The 22,630-nt window shown below is 47.9% G+C and overlaps 4 protein-coding genes across 5 annotated transcripts; all 4 read right to left on the bottom strand.

The window, feature by feature from the left end:
- Positions 1 to 169: 169 nt before the first annotated feature.
- LOC125511608 (U-box domain-containing protein 35) lies at positions 170 to 6,004 on the bottom strand. 2 transcript variants are annotated; one of them, XM_048677027.2, is made up of 11 exons: positions 5,855 to 6,004; positions 5,254 to 5,463; positions 5,008 to 5,129; positions 3,874 to 3,998; positions 3,570 to 3,769; positions 3,048 to 3,301; positions 2,876 to 2,938; positions 2,386 to 2,487; positions 1,857 to 2,285; positions 905 to 1,642; positions 170 to 773 (listed from the first exon to the last, which is right to left on the bottom strand). In XM_048677027.2, the coding sequence occupies exons 2-11, from the start codon at positions 5,441 to 5,443 to the stop codon at positions 576 to 578; spliced, it is 2,421 nt and encodes an 806-aa protein (XP_048532984.1). In that variant the 5' UTR covers positions 5,444 to 5,463; positions 5,855 to 6,004; the 3' UTR covers positions 170 to 575. The 2 variants fall into 2 exon arrangements, with proteins under 2 accessions (XP_048532984.1, XP_048532985.1); XM_048677028.2 differs by having other exon boundaries at positions 170 to 770.
- Positions 6,005 to 6,728: 724 nt separating this feature from the next.
- Positions 6,729 to 10,961, bottom strand: LOC125511609 (hexose carrier protein HEX6). Its single transcript, XM_048677029.2, has 3 exons — positions 10,685 to 10,961; positions 9,512 to 9,837; positions 6,729 to 8,215 (listed from the first exon to the last, which is right to left on the bottom strand). Exons 1-3 carry the CDS (start codon positions 10,821 to 10,823, stop codon positions 7,100 to 7,102), a joined length of 1,581 nt encoding a protein of 526 aa, XP_048532986.1. The 5' UTR covers positions 10,824 to 10,961; the 3' UTR covers positions 6,729 to 7,099.
- Positions 10,962 to 13,991: 3,030 nt separating this feature from the next.
- LOC125511611 (uncharacterized) lies at positions 13,992 to 16,130 on the bottom strand. The gene is made up of 4 exons (XM_048677032.2): positions 15,667 to 16,130; positions 14,839 to 15,006; positions 14,547 to 14,655; positions 13,992 to 14,412 (listed from the first exon to the last, which is right to left on the bottom strand). Exons 1-4 carry the CDS (start codon positions 16,009 to 16,011, stop codon positions 14,219 to 14,221), a joined length of 816 nt encoding a protein of 271 aa, XP_048532989.1. The 5' UTR covers positions 16,012 to 16,130; the 3' UTR covers positions 13,992 to 14,218.
- A 494-nt stretch (positions 16,131 to 16,624) lies between these two features.
- On the bottom strand, positions 16,625 to 20,033 carry LOC125511610 (GroES-like zinc-binding alcohol dehydrogenase family protein). The gene is made up of 5 exons (XM_048677031.2): positions 19,790 to 20,033; positions 19,560 to 19,698; positions 18,573 to 18,799; positions 17,886 to 18,143; positions 16,625 to 17,130 (listed from the first exon to the last, which is right to left on the bottom strand). The coding sequence occupies exons 1-5, from the start codon at positions 19,994 to 19,996 to the stop codon at positions 16,825 to 16,827; spliced, it is 1,137 nt and encodes a 378-aa protein (XP_048532988.1). The 5' UTR covers positions 19,997 to 20,033; the 3' UTR covers positions 16,625 to 16,824.
- Positions 20,034 to 22,630: the final 2,597 nt, after the last annotated feature.

Here is a 22,630-nt window from a genome sequence, read left to right as displayed (position 1 = left end):
TCATCCCTGGCTTTATTTCTCACCATCTTGTAAATGATATGACAGTTATTTGAGAAATAAAGTCTGATTATGCTCCAAAAAAAAAAACTGCACCCAAGACGATATCCACATTCCATTCCTGTCATCTCAATCTGCAGGGCTTCACAGCACAAGGCCAACGACGACGACAAAGCCATATATCCTCCAAGTTTCAATCAATGCCAGAGACATTAGCACAGCATAACCTCGGCATCCATCCAATCCGATCCGATCCAACCAAAATTTTCCGTATTCTATTTAGACCAACTCAACTCAGGGTTTCCTCTCCTCTCCTCTCCTGGTCCTGGACATCTCTACTAGTGTTCTACAGTACTTACCTAGTAGTAGTGGTATGATAACCAACACAAGTATGGTTGCAGCAAAATTGCTCCTTCACGTTACGCAGAAGCAGCTGGTACCAAAGAACGGACACACAAAAGCCCACTCTCTGCTCTCTTCTATACCTGGCATAAACCGTCTCTCCCAACCCAAACCCAACCAAGCCCCGATGATATGTGCAGCACTCTGTTAGACTAGCATAGTATTTACCATGAGCCTCACTCCATCAGGGGCCTCCCTCCCTGGGCCATCCAGCTCGCGATGGCGCTCATAAGAGACAGGTTAGGCACCAGCTTCTTGTCACGCAGCCGCGCCTTGGTCACCGGCGACGTGTTCTGGTCGCACAGCCACATCTCCATCGCGTCGCGCTCGTACGAGTACCCGTCCGCCGCCAGGCACGGGTTCTGCATCACCTTCTGCACCAACCCCACACACACACACACAGGTACTGTATTAATCACACGTGCATGCACCAAAAATGATCAGCCTGTCTATCTACTGTATCACACAAACTGCCACATTCATAAATCTAGTCTAGAAAACGTACCTTGAGTATTGGGCACATGAAGTGGCTGGGCGGTCCGGCCAAGCCTGGCACGGCCGTGCCATGCTTCAGCCGTTCCAGATCCACCGCCACCACGCTCTTGAGGTCAGGCCGGTCCTTGCTCCGCATCTCCAAACACTTTAGCCCTAGCTGGGCAAGTTCATGCGCTTCTTTCACGGGCCAGTCCCCTGCACTCTTGTCCAAGACATCAGTAATCTGGCCGTCTTCCACTGCTCGCTCCACCAGCTCAGGTAGTCCGATCGGTGACTTGGCCGTCAGCAGCTCAAGGATCACCATGCCAAGCGCGTACGTGTCCGACTTCACCGACACCTGCCCGCTTCTCTGGTACTCCGGGTCCAGGTAAAACAGTGTGCCCGCCAGACCGGTCCTCTTGTACACCGTGCGGTTTGACAGAGTCTCCTTCTGTGGCATCAGGGTTGACAGGCCCACGTCACCAATCTTGCTCACTAGGTTTCTGTCGAGGAGGACGTTTTCAGGCTTCAGGTCACGGTGGATGATTGGGCTGGGCTTTGCGCTGTGCAGGAACACCAGGGCTGAAGCAATTTCCCAGGCAATGCGGAAGCGATCAACCCATGGGATCGCTGGTGTGCCCTTTCTGCGCTGCAGACGATCCGCAAGGCTGCCGTTCTCCATGTACTCGTACACCAAGCAGCCCTTGTCCGGACAGGCTCCCAGGAGCACCAGCAAGTGTGGGTGGCGTATCCTGCTCAGAACCTCAAGCTGCAGAAACAGGCACTTGCATCAACTTTTTTTGAACATTGTCACTTAATAACTTGACATAAAAATTCTCAAGATGGGACCCTATCTGCTTCACTGTGTCATGATGAAAATGCCATTAAAAACACACACAGTGCTGCCTAATAAACAAACATCTCACCAGAAGAAGAAGAAGAAGAAGAAGAAGAAGCACAGAATGAATTCAGCCAATACGTACCTCTTGATTGAAATGCTTGGTACTGGAGGTGTCATTAGAATGAAGGACCTTTATCGCTACATCCAAGTGGTTGAGATGGCCCTTGTATACAGTCCCATTAGACCCAGTTCCGATCTTGAGTGACTCTGAGAATGATGCTGTAGCGTTATCAATCTCTTCCCAAGTGAACGTCGAGTACGAGTCGCCTTGAAGCACAAGGAGCTTCTCCAGCCTCGCCTTCCTATCAGCGTCCTTGGATGCCTTTGCCAGCAGCCTATTTTTCTGCATAACCTCCGCCCTCACAAGATCCTTTACTTGGGTTGCTGCCTCCTCTGCGAGGAGTCTCTGCGCCATCTGTTCCTGTACATCGTCATTGGCCTTATCCACCCTGGCCTGTATCTCACTTAACTGAGCTTCCACTTCCATGCGCCTGGCAGCTAATTCATTCACCTGATCGACATCAATAAGGATCAGAGGCAAGATGATTTAATCATTTGTGCTGAAATGGTAAATTCACCCTTTTTTGACAGCAGCCAAACCACTGACTTGCCTGATGAGATGCATCGACAGACTCATCCTGAACGAGTTTATATGCTCCCTGTATATGTCCCAGTTCAAGCTTCAGCTTTTCAAGCTCTGCACTGATATCATCCTGCATTGGCACAGGTTATGAGAGCAGAGCAGAGTTAGAGTGCAATCCACAAAACATACCATATTCCATTCACATCTTTTTCCAGCGCAACAGTAAATTTGGCTAATTAAGGAATGCATCTATAATAGCCTAATTAAGGAATGCATCTATAATAATTCAAGATCCATAAGGCACGTGCGAACTCCATAGTAACTCATTACCAATCGGATTGGAGGAAAACAAACTACTGTGGCAAAGTTAGCGAAAAAACTGGGAATCTTTAATATGTTAAATGTTATCTGGGAAAAAATCAAAACAAAAGCTATGGGTTGGACGTGTAAATATAGTTTCAATGAAGACGTTCATATAATTAAAATCCTGTCAATAACCAAGAAATTGCACCACTAACCTTGTTCTCTGAAAGCATTAATCCCAGCAGTGAATTTTCTTTTGTTGGCACCTTGCCCGAACCCTGCAATTAACCAAAACAAAAGCTATGTGTTGGACGTGTAAATATAGTTTCAATGAAGATGTTCATATAATTAAAATCCTGTCAATAACCAAGAAATTGCACCACCAACCTTGTTGTCTGAAAGCATGAATCCCAGCAGTGAACTTTCTTTTGTTGGCACCTTGTCTGAACCCTGAAATTGACTTGATATAGAGCTTTGAGCACCAGTGCATGGGGTAATTTTTCTGTCCTTGTTGGCATATACTGATTCATTTCCAGTGATATAATCATATAGATTAAAACCTTCAACAGAAGAAATACTTTCAAGGTTCTCTGATGCCAAGTTGGAGCGTGGCACGCCCCGCCCTGAACTGTCATCCAAATCTGACGAGACAAGGGAACAGGTAACATTCAGATGATGAGAAGGGGAAATAAGCAACTCCAACTTGTCTATCTTTGCATTTGATATTATACTTTTAAGCCAAGTATTAGAAACAATAATAGGCTTATGTCTTCATGCAAGCTTGCTGCAGTTTCACAGTTCCAGCAGCAATGAGAAATGCGAAGGAATATACTGCACGCCAAAGATGCACAGGAAGGGAACAATACGTGAGAAATATTTGATGGTAGCTTGACGACTATGGGGCCTTACCTGATATTGAGGAATCTATAAATTCTTCGGTCTCGGAGCTCCCGGAGTTGCCTTTTGGTACTAGAGAGCCAGAGGGCGAGCCACTTTCTGATTCAGAAGCATAAACTGAAGACAATCCATCCTTTGAAACAACATATGCTGTGCAAAAGCTGGGGACACTCTTGCAGATTTTGGAGGACGTCCTAGTTACACTGGACATCCTATAAGACATATATCATCCAATGATCAACAGGAGCATGCACAATAATTATTATTCACCACGAATTAGTACAGTACAGGTATGAGTATGAGTATGAGGAGCTACCTAGTGAACGGGATCATGCTGGAAGAGTTACCGACAACGAGGATCTGTATCTGGTACTGAGAAACAAGACTGGAAATGGTATCCGCGACATCGTTACCCTCAACAAGCAGTACTTGAGCTTCAACCTGGGCCGAGTAAGTAAACAAATTAATTCAACCAACAGAAAAGGGGTTGATTCATCCAGTCAGCCTATAATAGGAAATGGAGATGTGCTTGTTAAGGCAAGTCAACCTGTGCCAAGTAAGCAAGCAAATAAATTCAACCAACAGACAAGGGGTTGATGCATTCATTCAGTGTAGAATATGAAATGGAAACGGACTACTTGTTGAGTCAAGTCAACCTGAGCCAATTAAGTAAACAATTAAATCCAACCCACATGCATTTGAATTAGCAAGTACTCCCTCTGTAAACAAATATAAGAGCGTTTAGATAACTACTTTAGATCTAAACGCTCTTATATTTCTTTACGGAGAGATTCAACCTGAGCCAAGAAAGTAAAGAAATCAATTCAACCAACAGACAAGGGGTTGATGCATTCAGTCAGTCAGTCTAGAATAGGAAATGGAAACATGCTCCTTGTTAAGGCAAATCAACCTGTGACTAGTGAGTAAACAAATAATCTAGATGTGCTCTAGTTATTGCACATCTAAGTGAGTGAATCAAGCATAAAGAGAAAAAGAAAAAAGAGAAAGAAAATATTCACACGAATCTCAATGTAAGATCAATGACATATGACTTAGATGTGCAATACTTATGGCACATCTAGATGTGCTTTAGCAAAACTGAACAAATAAATTCAACCAGCAGACAAAGGGGTTGATGCATTCATTCAGTCAGTCTAGAATAGGAAGTGGAAACATGCTCCTTGTTAAGGCAAGCCAACCTGGGCCTAGTAATAAGTAAACAAATAAATTCAACCAACAGACAAAGGGGATGATGGATTCATTCAGTCAGTCCAGAATAGGAAATGGAAATGGAGTACTACTTGTTAAGGCAAGCCAACCTGATCCAATTAAGTAAACAGATAAATCCAAGCAACATACAAGGGGGTCGATCCATCCATTCATTCATGCATTCATTCAGATTCAGTCTAGAACATGAAACGGAAATGGAGTAGTTGCTAACTGAAACCACCTTGTTTTCATCACATGTGTCTTTGCAGCGGAACAGCATTTGCTGCTTCTTGATCCACTTTTTCCCGAGATAGTCGTCGAGGACGGTGGACTTGACTTCATCAATCGGGAGGCGGCCCCCCACTGAAGGCAAGCCGCACACAGGCACAGGCACAAACAGATGGTGAGCATGTAGCGGAAGCAACTCAAGCGGGCGGAAGCGACGAGGTAAGAAGGAGCGGGGCGTGCAGAGGTGCAGCGTGCGTACTTGGCGTGGGCACGGCCAGGACCGGGGTGAGGACGTGGATGAGCTTGAAGGCGGGAGGCGCGTCGTCCCTGGCGAAGTTGGCGAGCGCCCACTGGAGGACGTAGGCGCTGGATTTGGAGCCGCCGAGCGCCAGCCCGACGACGGTGGGCGCCGCGCCCGCTCCGGTCCCGTCTCCCTCGTTGGCGGCCATCGTTGGATCAGCCGCACGCCCTGTTCATCAGCGAGAGGCAGGGAAATGAAATCGATCAGCAACAGAAGCAGGAAATTACCGACGCGCCCTCGTCGGAGAAGAGCGAGAGAGAGACAAGCACAGGGGTTCCACCGCCGCGGATGCCGCGCGCGGAACCGCCGACTAGACTAGGGTACGGCCTCTCGAGCCGAGCAGAGCAGTCGAGCGCGCGCGCGCTCTGGTCGGGGAAGAGCGAGCGAGCGAGCGAGAGGTGCACAGGGGTTGCGCCGCTGCGTCTGGCGCGCGAAGCCTCGCCTCCGCCACCGCCGACGACTAGGGCTTCTCGAGCGAGCCGAGCGGTAGCGGTCGCGCGCGCTCTGGGGTAGGGGGAGGGGTTTCACATGCATTTGGTGGGGGTGCGGCGGGGCTTACCCGTGGAGCGCGGGCGGCGCTTCACTTCGGCCGGCGTCGGCGTCGGCGACGGCGACGGCGAGGCCCCCGGAGCGGAGGAGAGAGGAGGGAAGCTACGCTACGGCGCGGCGGTTATGGAAGAAGAGAGCAGAGGGGTGCGGAGTTTGTAGGACGGAACGGACCTGGTCGCATGGGCCACGCTGGTTTTGTGGGCCGGTCAGAGTGAAAGCCCGCTTCGGTTGGCCAGCTGGCTGTTGGGCCCATCCATTCCTTCCTTGCTCTAGGGCTCGGCTCGGCCCACCCACCTCCGCTCTGCCCCCCCTCAAAAAAAAAAAACTGTCGCCGCTGCACGCTGAGCCGGACCGCCGCTGGAGGGGAGGAACCGCGGTCGCCGCCGGCCGCTGGGAAGAAGATGATCCCGCCGGGCGGCCGTGCGCTGCTCCCTTCCAACGAAGAGCTCCGACCGGAGGTATACCCCTCCGCTTCCGTTCCTCCACCCCCGAGCTGCTGAATCACCATGGATTCACTCCCCTATGGCAACCTAGGCCTGCCTCCCCTCCACTTAATCGATCCCTAGCTCTAGCTCATTTGACTCCCAACAGGATTTTCCTTAGGATTTAGGGTCAAAGCAGCAACCACTAGTAGCATTTCGATTTCGTTTTTGACAAGGCATGAATAATAACCTGTAAATGCTAGCTACAATTCAGTATGTGGTATGTTTGTTTCTCTGTCTGAGTGGCATGCTGCCATTGCTTGCCAATTTCACTGCACAGGAAGCTGGACTGCACATGAGCACATTGATCTAGTCAGCAGTCTTGTTTCATGACAAATATGATGTGAGTAAATGAGTGCCCTCACAGAAGAGACATTATCTGAGTCCCAAGATAGATAGATAGATCATTGCACTTTGATGAAAACCCAATCATCATATATAAGGTGGTTTCTTTCATATACAGGAGCACAGGTGAGGGCTTGTCTTCTGACATGCATCTCTAGTTATAAGCAGAGCTTACAAAACCGTATCTTATTTAGTCAAGCTGCTCTGCAATATACTCCTACCTTATTACTTTCTGCCATTCCAAACATCAACTTATATATAGGTTACATTAATTCATTCATACTCACAGCTGCACTGAACTATTGACTTGAGTTAGGATACATACAGTATATATATATTATGGCTATATGAGTACCTCACCTTGTACATGCAGATGTACTAGTTCATCATTTCTGGGTGCAGGTTTTACACCCCCCAAAAGAATGTCACTAACTGCTATGTGGTGTGGTGGACATGGCTATGGCTCCTGCACCAGTTTGTGCCTGATCCACCTCTTCTTCCCCCTCCCCAATTATCCTCTTCCAGAACCAGTGCTTCCTCCACACCTGCTCCATCTGCTCCATGGGCAGCTGCTTCGTCTCCGGCAGGAAGAAGAAGACGAACAGCGTCATCACGCACACCCACCCGCCAAACAGGAAGAAGGTGCCGAACTTGAGATGGCACAGCATGTTGAGAAACGTCTGCCCGATCACAAAGGTCATCAGGAAGATGACCGCAATCACAACGCTCTGCCCTGCCGACCTGATCTCCAGCGGGCAGATCTCTGTTGGCACCAAGTAGGTGAGAGGTCCCCAGGACCAGGCGAACCCTGCCACGAACACGCACATGATGATCAGGACCAGGTATCCATACTCCTTATCCATGACTCCATGGTCCTTGAACTTCACAGCCAGGATCGCACCGACAGTGAACTGTGACAGGATCATCTGAACACCGCCTACCAGCAAGAGCTTTCTTCGCCCGAACTTGTCGACGACGATCATGGCCACGATGTTGGCGACTGTGGCGCAGAGGCGTGTCACGACCGCTGACATGAGTGCTGCACTCTCCCCTAGCCCGATGGTCCGGAACATGACCGGCGCATAGAAGTTGATCACGTTGATTCCCGTGACCTGGTTGAAGAAAGGAATGAGGAGCGCTATCACGAGCTGCGGCCTGTACTTCTTCTTCAGGATGTTCCGGTACGGGTTCTTGATTGCTCTGGATATGTTGCTAGCGGTGACCAGATCGTCGAGCTCTTTCTGAACCCCCGTCGTGCCACGCAGCCTCTGGAGCATCATCTTCGCCTCGTCGACATTGCCATCACGCTGGATCAGGAAGCTCGGGGTCTCAGGAAGGAAGATCGCACCGATAGTCAGAAATGCAGCGGGGACAGCAGCCATGGACAGTGATATCCTCCACCCCCATCCTCCTTCGATTTTCTGCACTCCATAGTTGATAACGTTCGCGATGAGGATGCCGATGCTGATACAGAGCTCAAAGCCGTTGTTGATGGCGCCACGGTACTGCGGCGGCGCCATTTCCGAGAGGTACAGTGGAATCGACTGCAAGGCAATTTACTCATTAGTTAGTTACCAGTACAATAGAAGTCTAACCTGCAATTATCCTGAAAAAGATATACTTGTAGGACACATGAATATCCTTTCTAGATTGTGTATGAAAAGAAAATTCAGACAGCATAAAGTTTCAGGAGATAGCATCTTGTATTTCATTTTTGCAAAAGCATATCACAAGGAGGACACATGAATATACTTTCTAGATTACGAATATGAAAAGAAAGTTGAGACAGCATAAAAGTTTCAGGAGAGAGCATCTTGTATTTCTCTTTTGCAAAAAAAAAACATGTTGCGCTGGTGGTTGCTTTTGGTGATGATCATAGTGAACTTCATTTTCTGCTCTTTCACGGATGTGAATGGTCACCACTTTAGCAGGTTGAGATACTGATCTATTTTGTTGGTTTCTTCCTGGTTTGATCTAACGAATGAATCCCGGTATTTTAATTAAAAAGAAATAATCCATCAAATTCCCCAAAATAGAAATTGTACCAATTCATTCTGGCGACATTTAATAAGGGTTGAAATTTTGACTTGTGGGCTAAATTGTCGCTGTGTCCATGAAGAAGACTGCTGACTTGACTTTGATTTTTGCAGCTATAAACTTGAAATATCCCAAACGTAACATTTCCGTTCAGGCAGCACATTGCTGTAGCAAGTTGAGACACTGACATAGTTTGTTGGTTTCTTGCTGTTTTTCTCTAATTGCCGAATTGCCGTGTTGTATATAAAGTAGAAAGAATCCATCTAATTCCCCAAACTAAAAATTACACCAATTCATTCTGGCCACAATAATAAAAGATTGAAAAGTTGACTTGTGGACTAAATTGTCGTTGTGTTCATGAAGACGAGTGCTGACTTGACTTTGATTATTACTGATGCGCACTCTCAAACGGAATATTTTCCCTTGAGGTAATTCTATATGATAATATGAATGAATAATCTGTGGACAGTACTAATGAAGTGTGTAGGTGTGGTGCCACTTGCCAATTTTGACAAGGACAAAAGTGGATCCACAGTGAGACGGTGACCGCAACCGGTTGCTTTCTGGCTAGACTGGAATGGTGATGTAAGAAAGGTACTTGCAGAAAACGAAGTCCACTAAATAATCTCGGGTGTGTGTGCGCGCGTGGAAGCTTTGATGAGGACAAATTACAGAGCGACGTCTGCCTCTCGTGATCAAGTTCGGTACCAAGTGTCAAAGTCAATGGATCATGGACTTGCTTGTGACTGGAATTTTATTTAAAGACTAGCTAATTAATTGAGCATGTGACATTTAGGAAGTACCTGGTTGGTGAATCCGAGGCCGATGCCGAGGAGGATGCGGTTGACGAGGAGCATGTAGACGTTGACGGCGGCGCCCCCGAATGCGGATCCGGCGATGAAGACGGAGCCGCCGATGAGGATGGAGGCGCGGCGGCCGTAGCGGGTGGTGACGGTGGAGGCGAAGAGGGTGGCGACGAGGCCGGCGACGTAGAGGGAGGAGGTGAAGACGGTGAGCAGCTCGCTGTCGAAGCGGCAGTAGTTGGAGACGGCGGCCTTGTCGCCGTTCATCTGGTGGTACACGTCCGGGAAGAATTTCTTGAGGAACGACTCCATGGACGTGACGCCGCCTGTAGTGTGTATTCAGTGCATCCATCAATCAACATCAGAATCACATCATGTTTGTATGCAGGAGTATATACAGTAGTTATTGTTAACTGGGTTGGCTAATCACATCAGTCACATCTTACTATGCATTGGTGTGCTGCTGTGTACTAGGATTAATTAATTAGTTTTCTTTGACAGGTTTTATTGAAAAAAAGTTTGACAGGTGGTACTACTAGAATTAAGTAGTACTCCTCTACTTAATGATATAAACACTCTTATATTAGTCTACGGAGGGAGTAGTGTAAAGTTGAGACGGTGAATTAAGCAAGTCATGGTGATGAGTTGATCATCGCAAGAAGAGATATACTACTCCCTCCGTCCCATAGCCCATAATGTAAGACGTATTTTCTTTCTTGACACTAGTGAAGTCATGTTGATGAGGTGAATTTGTTGGTAGCAAGTGGTGGTGGTGAAGAAGGATCATGCGTATGGGTGCAGAGGAGGAGTACGGGCAGTGGGTGGGTAGGTGTTCAATGCAGAAAGAAGGGAAGGGAAGGGAAGCCCATCCATCCAATCCAATCTGGTGCAAGAAATAAAGACAGGGAGGGCTTCCAATCTGGCACCGCCGCAAGTACGCCCAAAGACCCCTTCAAAAAAAAAAGGTACGCCGCCCTCAAAAAAAAAAGACCGAAGTTAATAACCGTGTCCTTAATCACCGTGTCCTTTGACTGGAGTAATCAATCAATTTGACTTGTCTTGCCTCCTCATTCTGAGGAACTCCCCTTGAAGGGGGGAAGGAAGGAATGCGAGCTAGACGAACTACTCTGCTCGGTGGAAGAATTGCAGGAGGAGGAGGATGTAGCTAATAACCTGAGATTCCGAGGTCGTAGCCGAAGAGGATGCCGCCGCTGCCGGCGACGATGCAGGAGAGGACGACGAAGGAGGTGACCCGGCCGCTGTACCCGGCGCCGCCCGCCGGGCCCTCCACGAACGCCCCCCCTATCGCCATTGATTGATTAATTCTTGGCTGGAGTTGGAGACGAATTTGGGGGGAAGGGGAGAGCTCAGCCAGCAGCAGCTAGCTAGCAGTGGGGACTGAGCGAGTGAGAGCCCCTTGGGATGGGATGGGAAGGAAGGGGTCGTGGGGTGTGCCTATTTATTATCGTGACCCGTGAGCTACCTATCCTTGTTGTGCTTCTGCTTCTGGTTCGGTTTCTCTTGTCCTGTGTGCGTGCGTGCTTGGCTGGCGCTCGGTCCGTCCGTCCGTCCGTCCGTCCTAGCAGATGTTTACAGCCGGGCCCGGCGCGGACGGATGGGTCTCTCGGGTTGGGTTGGGTTGGATGCTTCTGGCCGACGGTTTGGCCTTGCCTCCCACCGCCAGCGCCAGCGGCACGAGGACGTGGTGTGGGGACCGCACCTCAGCCTCACTCACATCCACCAGGACCAATCAGTTTAGCGGTCTCAAATTTTGTCTAGCGTTGGCTTCTTCGGTTTCGGTTTCGGTTTCGGTGGGTAGGTAGGTAGGGGCCACGTGTCGGCGACCCGGTCCTCGCTCGACTTGGAGCAACTCACCGAGCATGCCACGTGCTGTGTCACTCCGCATTCATCACTCTTTCTTTTAATACGAAAATTAGTTTAAAAAAAACCTCATCACTTTTTTTTTGCGGCAACACCTCATCACTACAATGTACTCCATACATCACAAAAAATGTCTATCTTCATTACAAAAAATTTAAAAAACAAATCTCAAGGTTCATAAGAAATACAGCGCATCATATCATAGACATAATAAAAATCACCTCAAGGACCCTGCATCACTAAACAGCCACTACGCCACTAGTGCAAGTCGCTTCCCTATCAAAGCCAACTTTGACTTTGTCAATGTCCAAAGACCAACACCCCCCGAGTTGCAGACATCGCCGTTGAACCATTTAATCGATGCGAAGCGCCTGGCGTCAAATCTCGTCGTCACGCATGCACGGTGAGAAACCATAGCTTCGTCGCCGAAGGAGACTGGAGCTCCATCGAGCCAGCCCCGATTGACAAACTCGAAAAGGATTGGAACCCGAAAGACCAACTCGAAGATGAAGGGCTCGTCGGCGAAGCTTGGAGGGGGTGAGCGCCGTAACCACCAGCCATATCTTTACTAAAGTTAATGTAAATGTAATAACCCAAAAGAAAAAAAAACAGAAACTCTTCCTATATCTTCTCTTTCCGCTTGCAGAAAACCAGACGTAAACTACTAACCGAAGCATAGGGGAGATGGATCCACGAGCTCATCGGCAAAGCTTGGAGCGAGTAAGTGTCCTAACCGCCACAGACACGAGAGGAAATGAGAAACCAAACCTTTATGAAGATATTTTTTCTTGCGAGGGATCATAGGGTTTATTATTCCAAAGTGTTAACACATGGAGGGGATTTCCCACGCCAACAAGCCGTATTATTCCCGGTTCTACCAAGTTCGCTAAACTATCTGCAGCTTTGTTCTATCGACGAAGAACTTTAACTGGAATAACAAGCCTATCATTCAAAAAAGCCTTGATCTCAGACATCAAGTTGCCATAAACTGATCTATCCAAGGAATCATCGGAGGGTGCTTTGAGAGCCGTATTATGAAGTGAATGTAATAACCAAAAAGAAAGAAAACTCACACTCTTCCTATATGGCTATATCTCATCTTTCCGTTTGCAATAACCTCTTCCGAAAGAAAACACAATTCTCATTTATCCTAGCTGAGCATCTCTCTCTCTCTCTCTCTCTCTCTCTCTGCACACATTTGCTTTCCTTTTCTTTTTCGAGACGATACACACATTCGTGAGGTGTAATTCGCTATGTCAGCATGCATCGCTGGAACATACTCCCTCCATTTCTAAATATTTGTCTTTCTAAAGATTTCAACAAATGACTGCATACGAAGCAAAATGAGTGAATCCACATTCTAAAATATGTCTATATACATTCGTATGTGGTAGTCCATTTGCAATCTTCAAAAAGACAAATATTTTGAACGGAGGGAGTACCATGCATGAGTTGACTTGGGTAAGTACAAAGTGAACGCAAGCACGTAACTAGGGACAAAGATGTGTTTCTACCGTGCACGCTATGTAGCGTTGAGCAGGGGTGGAATTCAACTCTAGTCCTCGACTAATTTCACTTTGGATAAACGGTGTTATTGCTAGTGGTTTTTCTGCATGTCATTTTAGTGAGGAGCTGCTGGCCGGGTCAAGAAACTGTATATATGCATGCATGGCATAGATCGATCCAGCTAGCTGCGATCGACAGGACTTACTTTGCACTAGTGCATCACTACTACAAAAGAAAAGAAGGCAAGGATGGAAGATTCTACACATATACTACCACCCAATCCCACACACCTGGCTTGGCTGATCCCTCTCTCTTTTATCCCTTTCATGCTTTGGGGCAGCAGCACAAAGGCAGGAGTATCCAGCAGTATGAGACGTACACATCATCGTTAACTAATTAACAGGGGATTTGGGCATGGATTGGGTCTGACATAGGGCGTGTACGTAGTAGGTACACGAAACATCATCGACGTACGACCGACGATTGACGAGACAGTAGAGATTGCACTGCATTTTCTTTAGGGAAGACGAGATGATCCATCCTTTTCATTTCATTGTCTTTATGTTGCTGTTCGATTTTTGGTACACAACACAGACGTAAAGCTATAGCCACCGATGATGGTGCACTCTCACCTTTGTGTATGCGTGGATCGTCGCGTGACCATATACCCCTAGATCTAGATGACTAGATTGATACGCATAAAGATGATGATCGAGCTGGACCTTCTAGAATGTAGCTTTGGTCATACGCAGATCAACAAACAGAAAGACAGATCACTAGTAGCATTCTCGCTGTGGAGAGTCGTGTTGGCGACGTGGCATTCGTTCGATGTTGGTCATCGGCATGTCAGGTGATGCAACAGGCGAGTCTCTGCTCTTCCCATAGCGGTCATGGCTTCTTCTTTTTGAGGCGGTGCGGGGCGCGCGGTATGTTTCGGTGCTTGGGGGTAGACTTGGGCCGTGTTGTATCGGTTTCGTCCGTTTTTCCTTTGTTAATTAATCATCAGAATCAGACAACTATCTCCTGCTTAATTAATGGATGCGTTAAATCTTATGTCCTTCGTTTCGGGGGAAAATTCATACTGAATGCAAAGTTGTCCTAAAAAAGGCAGTTTAGCGAATTATTACCACGACGATCGGTAGTACAAAAAATATCCAGGATGAACCAACCACAATTTTCTAAAAACGACATATCAAGCATCAAATCTCGTGGAAACAAATAGGGATTGCAAAACTAATCTAATAAAGCTCCCCGTGACCGTCCAGTGCTGGAGGAGTGGTATGATGATGGCGATGGCATCATGCTGCTTGATTGTGTTCATCAGGTGACCAGATAGTGTATGCCCGTGGTCGGGCCGCTTCGATCCGCCACCACCTTGAGCACACTCTCGCCATCACCCTCACCGCCAGGCTGAAGAGGCTGCTTCTCGAGCACGGCGTATGCGCAGTACTCCACCTCGTAGACCTCCATGCCCGTCGCCCCGAAGCATGCCACCGACGAACCCACGCCCTCCCCTGCAGAAACAACAAACCACCTCAGCTTGTAAAAATGGGATCAATAGAATACACCTGATCGGTGGCGTGATTGTGGTATACTGAATCTCAACTGTTATTTTGCTATAGAAGAGGCAACACGCTTTGGAACTCACCGTGTGTTACTAAGAGTAAGTTCTCGCCAGGATATTTGTCGGCGAGAGCCTTGATCACGCTAGCGTATCTGATTCTGGCCCCCCTCACAGACTCTCCCCACTTGGGTACCTGCATTGGAAAAAGATGACAGTTTCAGGTATCTGTGATGGATTTCTGCGACAACCTGTTTGTCGGTCTGTGCAGAAAAGCAGACACTGGGGATTAACGGTGACTTAACAGATGGTTACTGGCTGTGTAAATGGATGTTGACAGCAAAAAGGAAAGAAATCACAATTCGTGGATCAAGCTGACCTCCGGGAAGAGAGGTTGTGTAGAATGGTCGATGGTTCCAGGTGGCAAGACGGCTTCGAGTTCTGCCAAGTTAGGGAACCACTTCTCGACACTGGGCGCGACCTGGCTGACGAGAGCGCCCATCGCTTCAACATTCATCATCTCAGACAGTCCATACTCGATCGACACCTGAAATTGTCAAAGAGATTCCTTATCACTGTACATAACTGTTGACTGCAGGAACAGCAAACTTGAGAGTTCAGTCTCCGCACTAGTTTAACCAATCTGCAACAGAAAATGCAGTGAGGGTAGAAGCAGCAATCGCATGAGAGTACACTAAGCATACAACAGTTGAACCTCAAATCCACGATGCAACTCGACCACGGTGGCAGGACGGTAGAGCTAAACTAATATTACAATCACCCTAAATCAGTATCTCTGTTCCAACAAGTTAAGTTTCTTTCAGAGAATCAACTTGAGTGAGTTCAGGTGTGTGGCACATAAAGAACCTTCAGTTCAGGTTTAAGCAATAGGAAGTTAGGAACAGTCATTTACTCCAGCTATTCATCGGCTATAAGGATGCAAATCGGAAAGCTAAACTGTTGTTAGGATTTACCCTATATCATAATGAGTATCTGTACAAACAGTCAGTCAGTTTAACTTTAACTTGAGTTCAGTTAACTGAAAGTCTGAAACCTGTCTGGTGTGTTTCAGTTAACTGAAAAACAACTCAAGTTCAGGTTTGTTAACATGGCGCAGATCCAACCAATATCAACGCGAGCATGAGCGAATGAATCCAACACAGAGCAATGGAGGGAGGAGAGGGGAGCGAGGAGGAAGAGAACAGACCTTGACGCGGGAGGCGTCGAGGGGCACATTGGCGCTGGAGTCGAGGACGGCGGCGAGCGCGGCGTCGTCGGGGACGGCGCAGAGCGCGGCAACGGCCTGGGCGGCGGTCTGGAGGCAGCGGTGGAAGGGGGAGACGAGGACGCGGTGGAGCGCGTAGCCGTCGGCGGCGGCCTGCGCCCGGATGCGCTTGCCGACGGTCCAGGCCCGGAGGACGCCCGCGTCCGTCAGCGGCGGGTCCCACGGCCGCGGCTTGTTGGCCGGCCACATGGGCTCCGCGTGGTCCAGCCGGTCCCCGTGCCGCATCACCACCACCCGCTGCTGCCCCGCCGCCGCCGCCGCCGCCATGGACGCCGGCCGGTCAAGATCAAGCCTTTCTTCCCTCTCCTCTGTTTCTCGGAGAAGCGGAGTAGAAGGCAGCGCTGCTGGGACCGTTCCTTGTCTGGATCTTTTTTGAACAACAACTAGCATCTTCTCCGTTTTAAACAGAAGAAAAAAGGCCGACGTTTTCAATTGTGTTTCTTCTTTTGATTGTTTTTATACTTATTTGCAACAATGATTGCAAAGTCGACTTGTGAACAACTCTTCTTCTTCATGTTTCCAACAATTTTGAAACAAACAAATGAAATAGATAAGATATCTGCAAGAGTCGACTTGCCAACAACTCCTCTTCTTTTTCCTCTGATCATTTCGAACAAACAAATGAGATGGTAGTAGATAAAATGCTGATCATCACACATAAAATATTTGCAAAAATATTTTTGAATTTCCTACTTTTCTCTACCTGTTATCTCCACCTAAACAGGGACAGGGACAGGCCAAAAAAAAGGTCAACTTGTACTGCAAAAACATTGACACCTGTCCATCTCTCCTCACAGCCAATCAACACATGACATGAGATGATCACATTCACCATGTATACTAGACAGACAGTGATGCGCGCAACAAGACCACAATCCAGTTCAACTCATAACCACCAAACATTCATTCATACTGAATCCAACATAACCAGGTGAGACAGACTGACAGAGGATTCGGTGTTCAGATGCCAACTCCTGCCAACATATTCACAGGCATTCGTAATTCCAGAGCCCATACATCGCCTAGTCCCTGTTTATTCATTCATTCTTCTCCTACTGGAAAGGAAGATGGTGCTTAGTTCTACGGGATCAGCAGTACGGAGCCTGAGGTCTTCCGGGCCTCGAGGTCGGCGTGGGCGCGGGCCGCCTCGGACAGCGGGTAGGTGTGCTTCACGCGGGTGTGCAGCACCCCGTTGGCCACGTTGGCAAACACCTCGCCCGCCGCCTCAAGCAGCTCGTCACGGGTGCCTGTGTAGTGCATCACGCTTGGCCTCGTCAGGAAAAGCGACTTCGCCGCCAGGTCGCCCATGGAGATCGGGTCAGGCGAGCCCGAGGATTGCCCGAACGACACCAGGAAACCACGGGACGCCAGGCACTCCAAGGATGCCTGCACACATGAACAGATCGGGTGTCATTACCCGTATCAGTACTGACACCATGCATCCGTAAACTCATAAATATGAATAATGGAAAAGGAAAGATAGAGGCGATGTTTCAGGTGGTTACACAAAAGCTATACAGGAAGACCGTTGACTCCAGACAAAACAACAGATAACATGCTTGTATCTATTGAAAGATAGGAAAATGCAGGTGGCGCAGTTACAACCAATTATGCCCAGGAATGCTATTGAATCATGACGATGTGAAGGGAAACTGTTGACGTATAAATGTATTGCCTAGTCTCTTCCATCAGATCGGTCTTTTGGTTGCATTGGCTAGAGCATGCACTTCTACAGAAACACCAACTGATTCTTTTGAAACGAGTACTCAGATCACATTAACAGGTACTAAATACTCCCTCCGTTCCTAAATATAAGTCTTTGTAGAGATTCCACTATGGACCACATACGGATGTATATAGATGCATTTTAGAGTTAGATTCACTCATTTTGCACCGTATGTGGTCTATAGTGGAATCTCTCCAAAGACTTATATTTAGGAACGGAGGGAGTATATATTAGTTGTTCCTTTTACTGGTGGGAATTGGGATGATCGCAACATGAGCAGATTATGTTCATGTCGTCTCAGTATTCAGAGTGTTCAGCAAACAGTAGTTCTACGCAAAGTATCATCAGAAGGGCAAAAAATATGTATTCCAAGTGAATCAAGCTTCCAAACTAGGGCCTGGTACAGCAATCTTACCTTGTATGTGTCCTTTCCAACAGAATCATAGACCACATTTACACCTTTTCCACCTGTAATCTCCTTGACTCTGGTTGCAACATCTTCCTTTGTGTAGATGATCACATGGTGACATCCATCAAAATGTGCATGTGAGGCTTTCTCTTCATTTGAAACAGTTCCAATGACAGTGGCACCAAGGGCGTTTGCCCATTGACAAAGGAGTGATCCAACTCCACCAGCAGCAGCGTGGACGAGAACGGTATGGCCGGTCTCAACCTGCACGGCAATCAAAATGTAGTCAAGGTCTCTGTCATGGCAATCAAGTGAATCAACATGAAGCGATGTTGATCTCTGAGCATATCTAATATATGGACACACAGTAATTACAGGTTGCAGAGATCCACATATATATGCTGTAGAGGTTGGCAATTATTTTTGCAATAATCCATGATAAGGAAAAACCCCATGTTCACTCTTACAGTGGATCTCTTTAGTATATGATACATGGATAGCTTGCATTTAAGCAGTTTAAATTGCTTATCAGGCCTTCAACAAGCAACACGTAATCAACAGTAATCATGCCCCTCGACACATACAGTGTGTTTTATCCATCTAGGTGCTCCGATTGACCTATGCACAATTCTTAGCTTTAGGACTTTATTAGTATGTCACACAACACCACAACACGAACAAGACAGAATGTACCTTAAATATGCGGCGAACTAGCATATGAACAGTCATCCCCTTGAGCATGATGGCAGCCGCTGTCTTGTGATTTACTGAAGGTGGGACAGGAACAGCAACATCGGCTGGAATAATCTGCTCTTCAGCATAAGAACCCATAGGCTTGCCTGCGTACGCGACAACATCCCCGACTTTCCTGCCGGTCAGGCCAGGCCCTACAGCGGTCACCACACCAACAGCTTCCATACCTGGAGGTGGAACAGACCATAAAGCTAGAGAAAAATAGAACAGAAACACTAATAACGGCGCAAAGCACAAGCCACAAGCCAAATGACAGAAGTCTGATGCCATATAGTAAATGTCACAGGATAACACAAGAGAGCACCAATTCTTGATTGAACAATAAAATAAATTGGACCATTTGGTCTTATGTTCAGTGAGCAATGATCTCGAGAGAATCATGCTTCCAAGCATCTAAAAGAGCCAACGGCCAAACTTAAGAGACATCTCTGAACCTAGGTAAGTGAGACAATGTTTGGCTTGAGTGGCAATAGGCCCGGGTAGATATGGTTTCTTCAGTTTCATCAGCAAGCTATCATCGATCTAGTCTAAACAGGATAAGAAAAGTGAGCAGCAATTTTGAGCAATAAACTAAACTTATATAAGCAATACTCTGATGCTATATCGTACTAATACTTGTATGTCACAGTATAACACAACTGAGCGCTAATTCTGAGCTATAAAATTAGTTGGACCATTCGATGTGACTCAGTTAATCTCGAGAATCCTGCTCCTGAGCATTTACACCAACCGAGGATCGATAAAACTATGGTGACTCAACTGGTAAAATGGTAAGTGAGTGGGACAGCGTTGGTTCGAGTGGCAACTGGCCCAGGATAGATACGGTTTCTTCAGTTTCGTCAGCAACAAACAGCAAGCTACTATCAATCAATCAATCAACTTAGTGGAAATCTGTTTTAGGAATTAGGGTTGGGTTGGGTACGGTACCGGGGGTGAAGGGGAGGGGAGCGGGGTAGACGCCCTTGCGGAAGTAGACGTCGATGAAGTTGACGCCGATGGCGGTGTTCCGGATCCGGATCTCGCCGTCCCCGGGCTCGCCCACCTCCACCTCCTCCCACCGCAGCGCCTGCGCATCGGAAATCACATCGATTAGAGGACAGAACCCACCCCTGCCCCTGCCCAGAGAAAAAAAGGAGATGGCTCTGGTTTGTGCTTGCCTCGGGGCCGCCGAGCTCGTGGACCCTGATGGCCTTCACCATCGCCGCTGAATCGCCGGTGGAGCAGCAGCAGCGGAGGCGGAGGCGGGCAGCGGGGTGCGAGTTGGAGCGGCGGGGAGTGAAGGCGACAGGAGTCGCGGCAGGGGAGGGGGAGGAGGAGACGGATTGGAAGGGTGCCAGGCGAGTGGAGCGGGGCGTCGATGTCATCGATCGGCCACGTCGTCTACCTCCCGGTCCGGGTACCACCTTCCATCCATTGATTTGACCTTTCCCCTCTTTGTAAATCAAAATCCAATCATCCAAAGTTTGTTCCCTAAAAATAAAATGAATCCCAATAAATGTTCATCATGTCCGAGTTTATTTGGCCACCTACCAAAAGGATTCTAAGTATTCAGATGTGATGGCATTCTCGATTCTAGTGTACCTTTCCTATTAGGGTTTATTGTACTCTTCGATGGCGATCCTGATCTATGCCGAGGGTTTAAACCTTAATCTCGCGGGGCGCTGTCCGGTGGGAGTTTTCATCGCTGGATCTCTTCGGTTAAACCAAGGTGGATGCGCATGAATCCTCGCCTGGCGCAGGTCCTTGGACAAAGGATAACCTAGAGGAGATGCTCAAGCATATGGACCTTCGGGATGACGAATTAGATGATGTGATCTTGGGGAAAGCGGAGGTGGAACATATGAAGGCGAAAAAGTGTTGGCTAGCGGTGGAAGGTTGAATACCGATCGCCAGTGTAATGCAACTACTGCGATGTTTCAGCAGATGAAATTCATGTGGAGCTTGTCCCATATCCCAAAGTCCAGAGAAGCAGGAAAGAGTTTGTTTGTGTTCTAGATATTTTGCTTGCACGACTGAAAGAAGGTTGTCCATGGGGGGCCGTGGATTTTCTATGGCTATGGACTGATTGGGGGGGCTACAATGGTAAAACTAATCCAACGAACAATACGATGGACGGAATCTATGTTGCGGCACAGATTAATAAAGTTCCTAATTTTATCGTCAGGAATAGGTGGTGAGTAAAATGGCTCGTCGAATTGGTGGGGTAAGGGAGGTGCAGTTATCCCTGTTGTTGTACTACGAGGGAAACTATGTGTGCGTCCGTGCTTATGTGCTTGTTGCAAAGCCTTTGACCCAATTTTCTCCCTTGACAGTTGAAGGAGAAGGACGCCGCATGTTGCTGGTTAACTATGTGAAAATTCCCTTTTTCTACGAGGTTTGGGGTTTGATGGATCATGGTTTTGAGGAGTGTGGCAATGGAGTCTGGCAGGTGAAAGACAAGTAGTGGGGCAAGAGCTTGCTGATCGCCCCAAGGAGGGTTGTGTCCTATACCCCCGTCATCGTGAGGTCGGCCCCTATTCAAGACAATAAGGGTGGATGACATAACAGAGGAAGGGCAAGGGGAGTCCGGACAAAAGCTAGGCCCAGAAAGTGTGCATCCGAGGAAGCGGACTTGGAACGGAAGTGTGATCTTGATGGCGCAACTTTGAGCCCTTTGAAACCTACTGATAGGAGAGAATAAAAAAATCCTCTGATTGAAGTTGTGAGAAATAAGATTGACTTCTCAGGTGAGGGGGCGACCATGGTGGATGGAGGGATGCACAAACACACACTCTCTCTCCCTCCCTCCCCACCTCTCTCATGGGTCTTCCACCGTCCAACGCCTCATCGAAGATGGCCGCCGTCAAATCCAAGCCAATATCTCCCGCCATACCTGTCGTGGGTGGCACGCATCACAACCACAAAGGACTACGAGGGATGCTGCAAGCCGAGGTCAAGCCTCGTATGACCTCTCCCCTAAAGCGCAGAGGGGCATTTGTCATGCTTGAAGTGCCCACGACAACGACGACAAACCTTAGTGTTGTGACCGACGAGCATGGTGTTGCAACAAGCAATACACGGGGTTGGAATCGACTCATCGGTAAGCTCGGACCGGCAATTTGCAGCCCGTGCAGCGTCGACGTCGCAGACAAACGACGCCATGCTACAAACCATTGGAGACAATGCCGGAATCGTAGACGGGCGGAGCTGGGACCAGCAACCACCAAGCTGCAATCACGAGCGACTGTGTTGAGGGGCAGCAACTCCGTGCTGCATCCGTGGGTGATTTGCTAGAACCGGCATGCACAAAACTGCAACGGCGGGCGATGGTGCTGAAGGCAGTAACGCCGTGCTGCAACTTTGCTGGAACTGGCAATCACAAACATGCAACGTAGGTGGCGGCAATGAAGGAAGCGGCGCCGTGCTGCAACCGTGCGACAATTTTGCTGGAACCATAGACGGGTGGAGCTGCCGCAACAGGGGAAGGCGCAAGTTGCAGGAGCCGGCGACCGCAGCTCGGTGTGGGGGTGGAGCGTCACCGACGACGACCTAGGCAGAGACGAGCGGTAGCATTCGGTTGAAATAGTAAAAGAAAATTCAGATCCATTCAGTTGAAATAGTTAGTAATGAAAGGCGAGGCACACGACGGGGATGAAACTATTTCTATAGACGGATGAGAAGAACCTTTTCCCCGTAGGCATTCAGTTGTTTCAATAAGTATTGAACCTCCTTTCCAAAATGTAAGGTGCGCTTGAATTTACACGGCCTTGGTGCACGAATTTAACCATTAATGGATTGAATATGCATAAATGATATCATTGTATTCGTCTTACAAATCAATTTTATTTCACATGCTTTTACAGTAATTTTGTAGGCATATGATAATTAAAAAATCATAGTCAAAGATGTGCGATGAAGACCAGAAAAGTAGTGTGCTTTATATATTGGTATTTTGGAAAGGAGGGGGTAATATCTTCCGACACTCAAACTTGCTCAACAAAATCCGTACTCCCTCTGTA

Source organism: Triticum urartu, chromosome 5A, assembly GCF_056163025.1.
Source record: "Triticum urartu cultivar PI428250 chromosome 5A, HENAU_Tu73, whole genome shotgun sequence".
Taxonomy (NCBI): domain Eukaryota; kingdom Viridiplantae; phylum Streptophyta; class Magnoliopsida; order Poales; family Poaceae; genus Triticum; species Triticum urartu.
The sequence above is the reverse complement of the archived record's forward strand: the minus strand, read 5'-3'. Positions and strand labels throughout refer to the sequence as shown.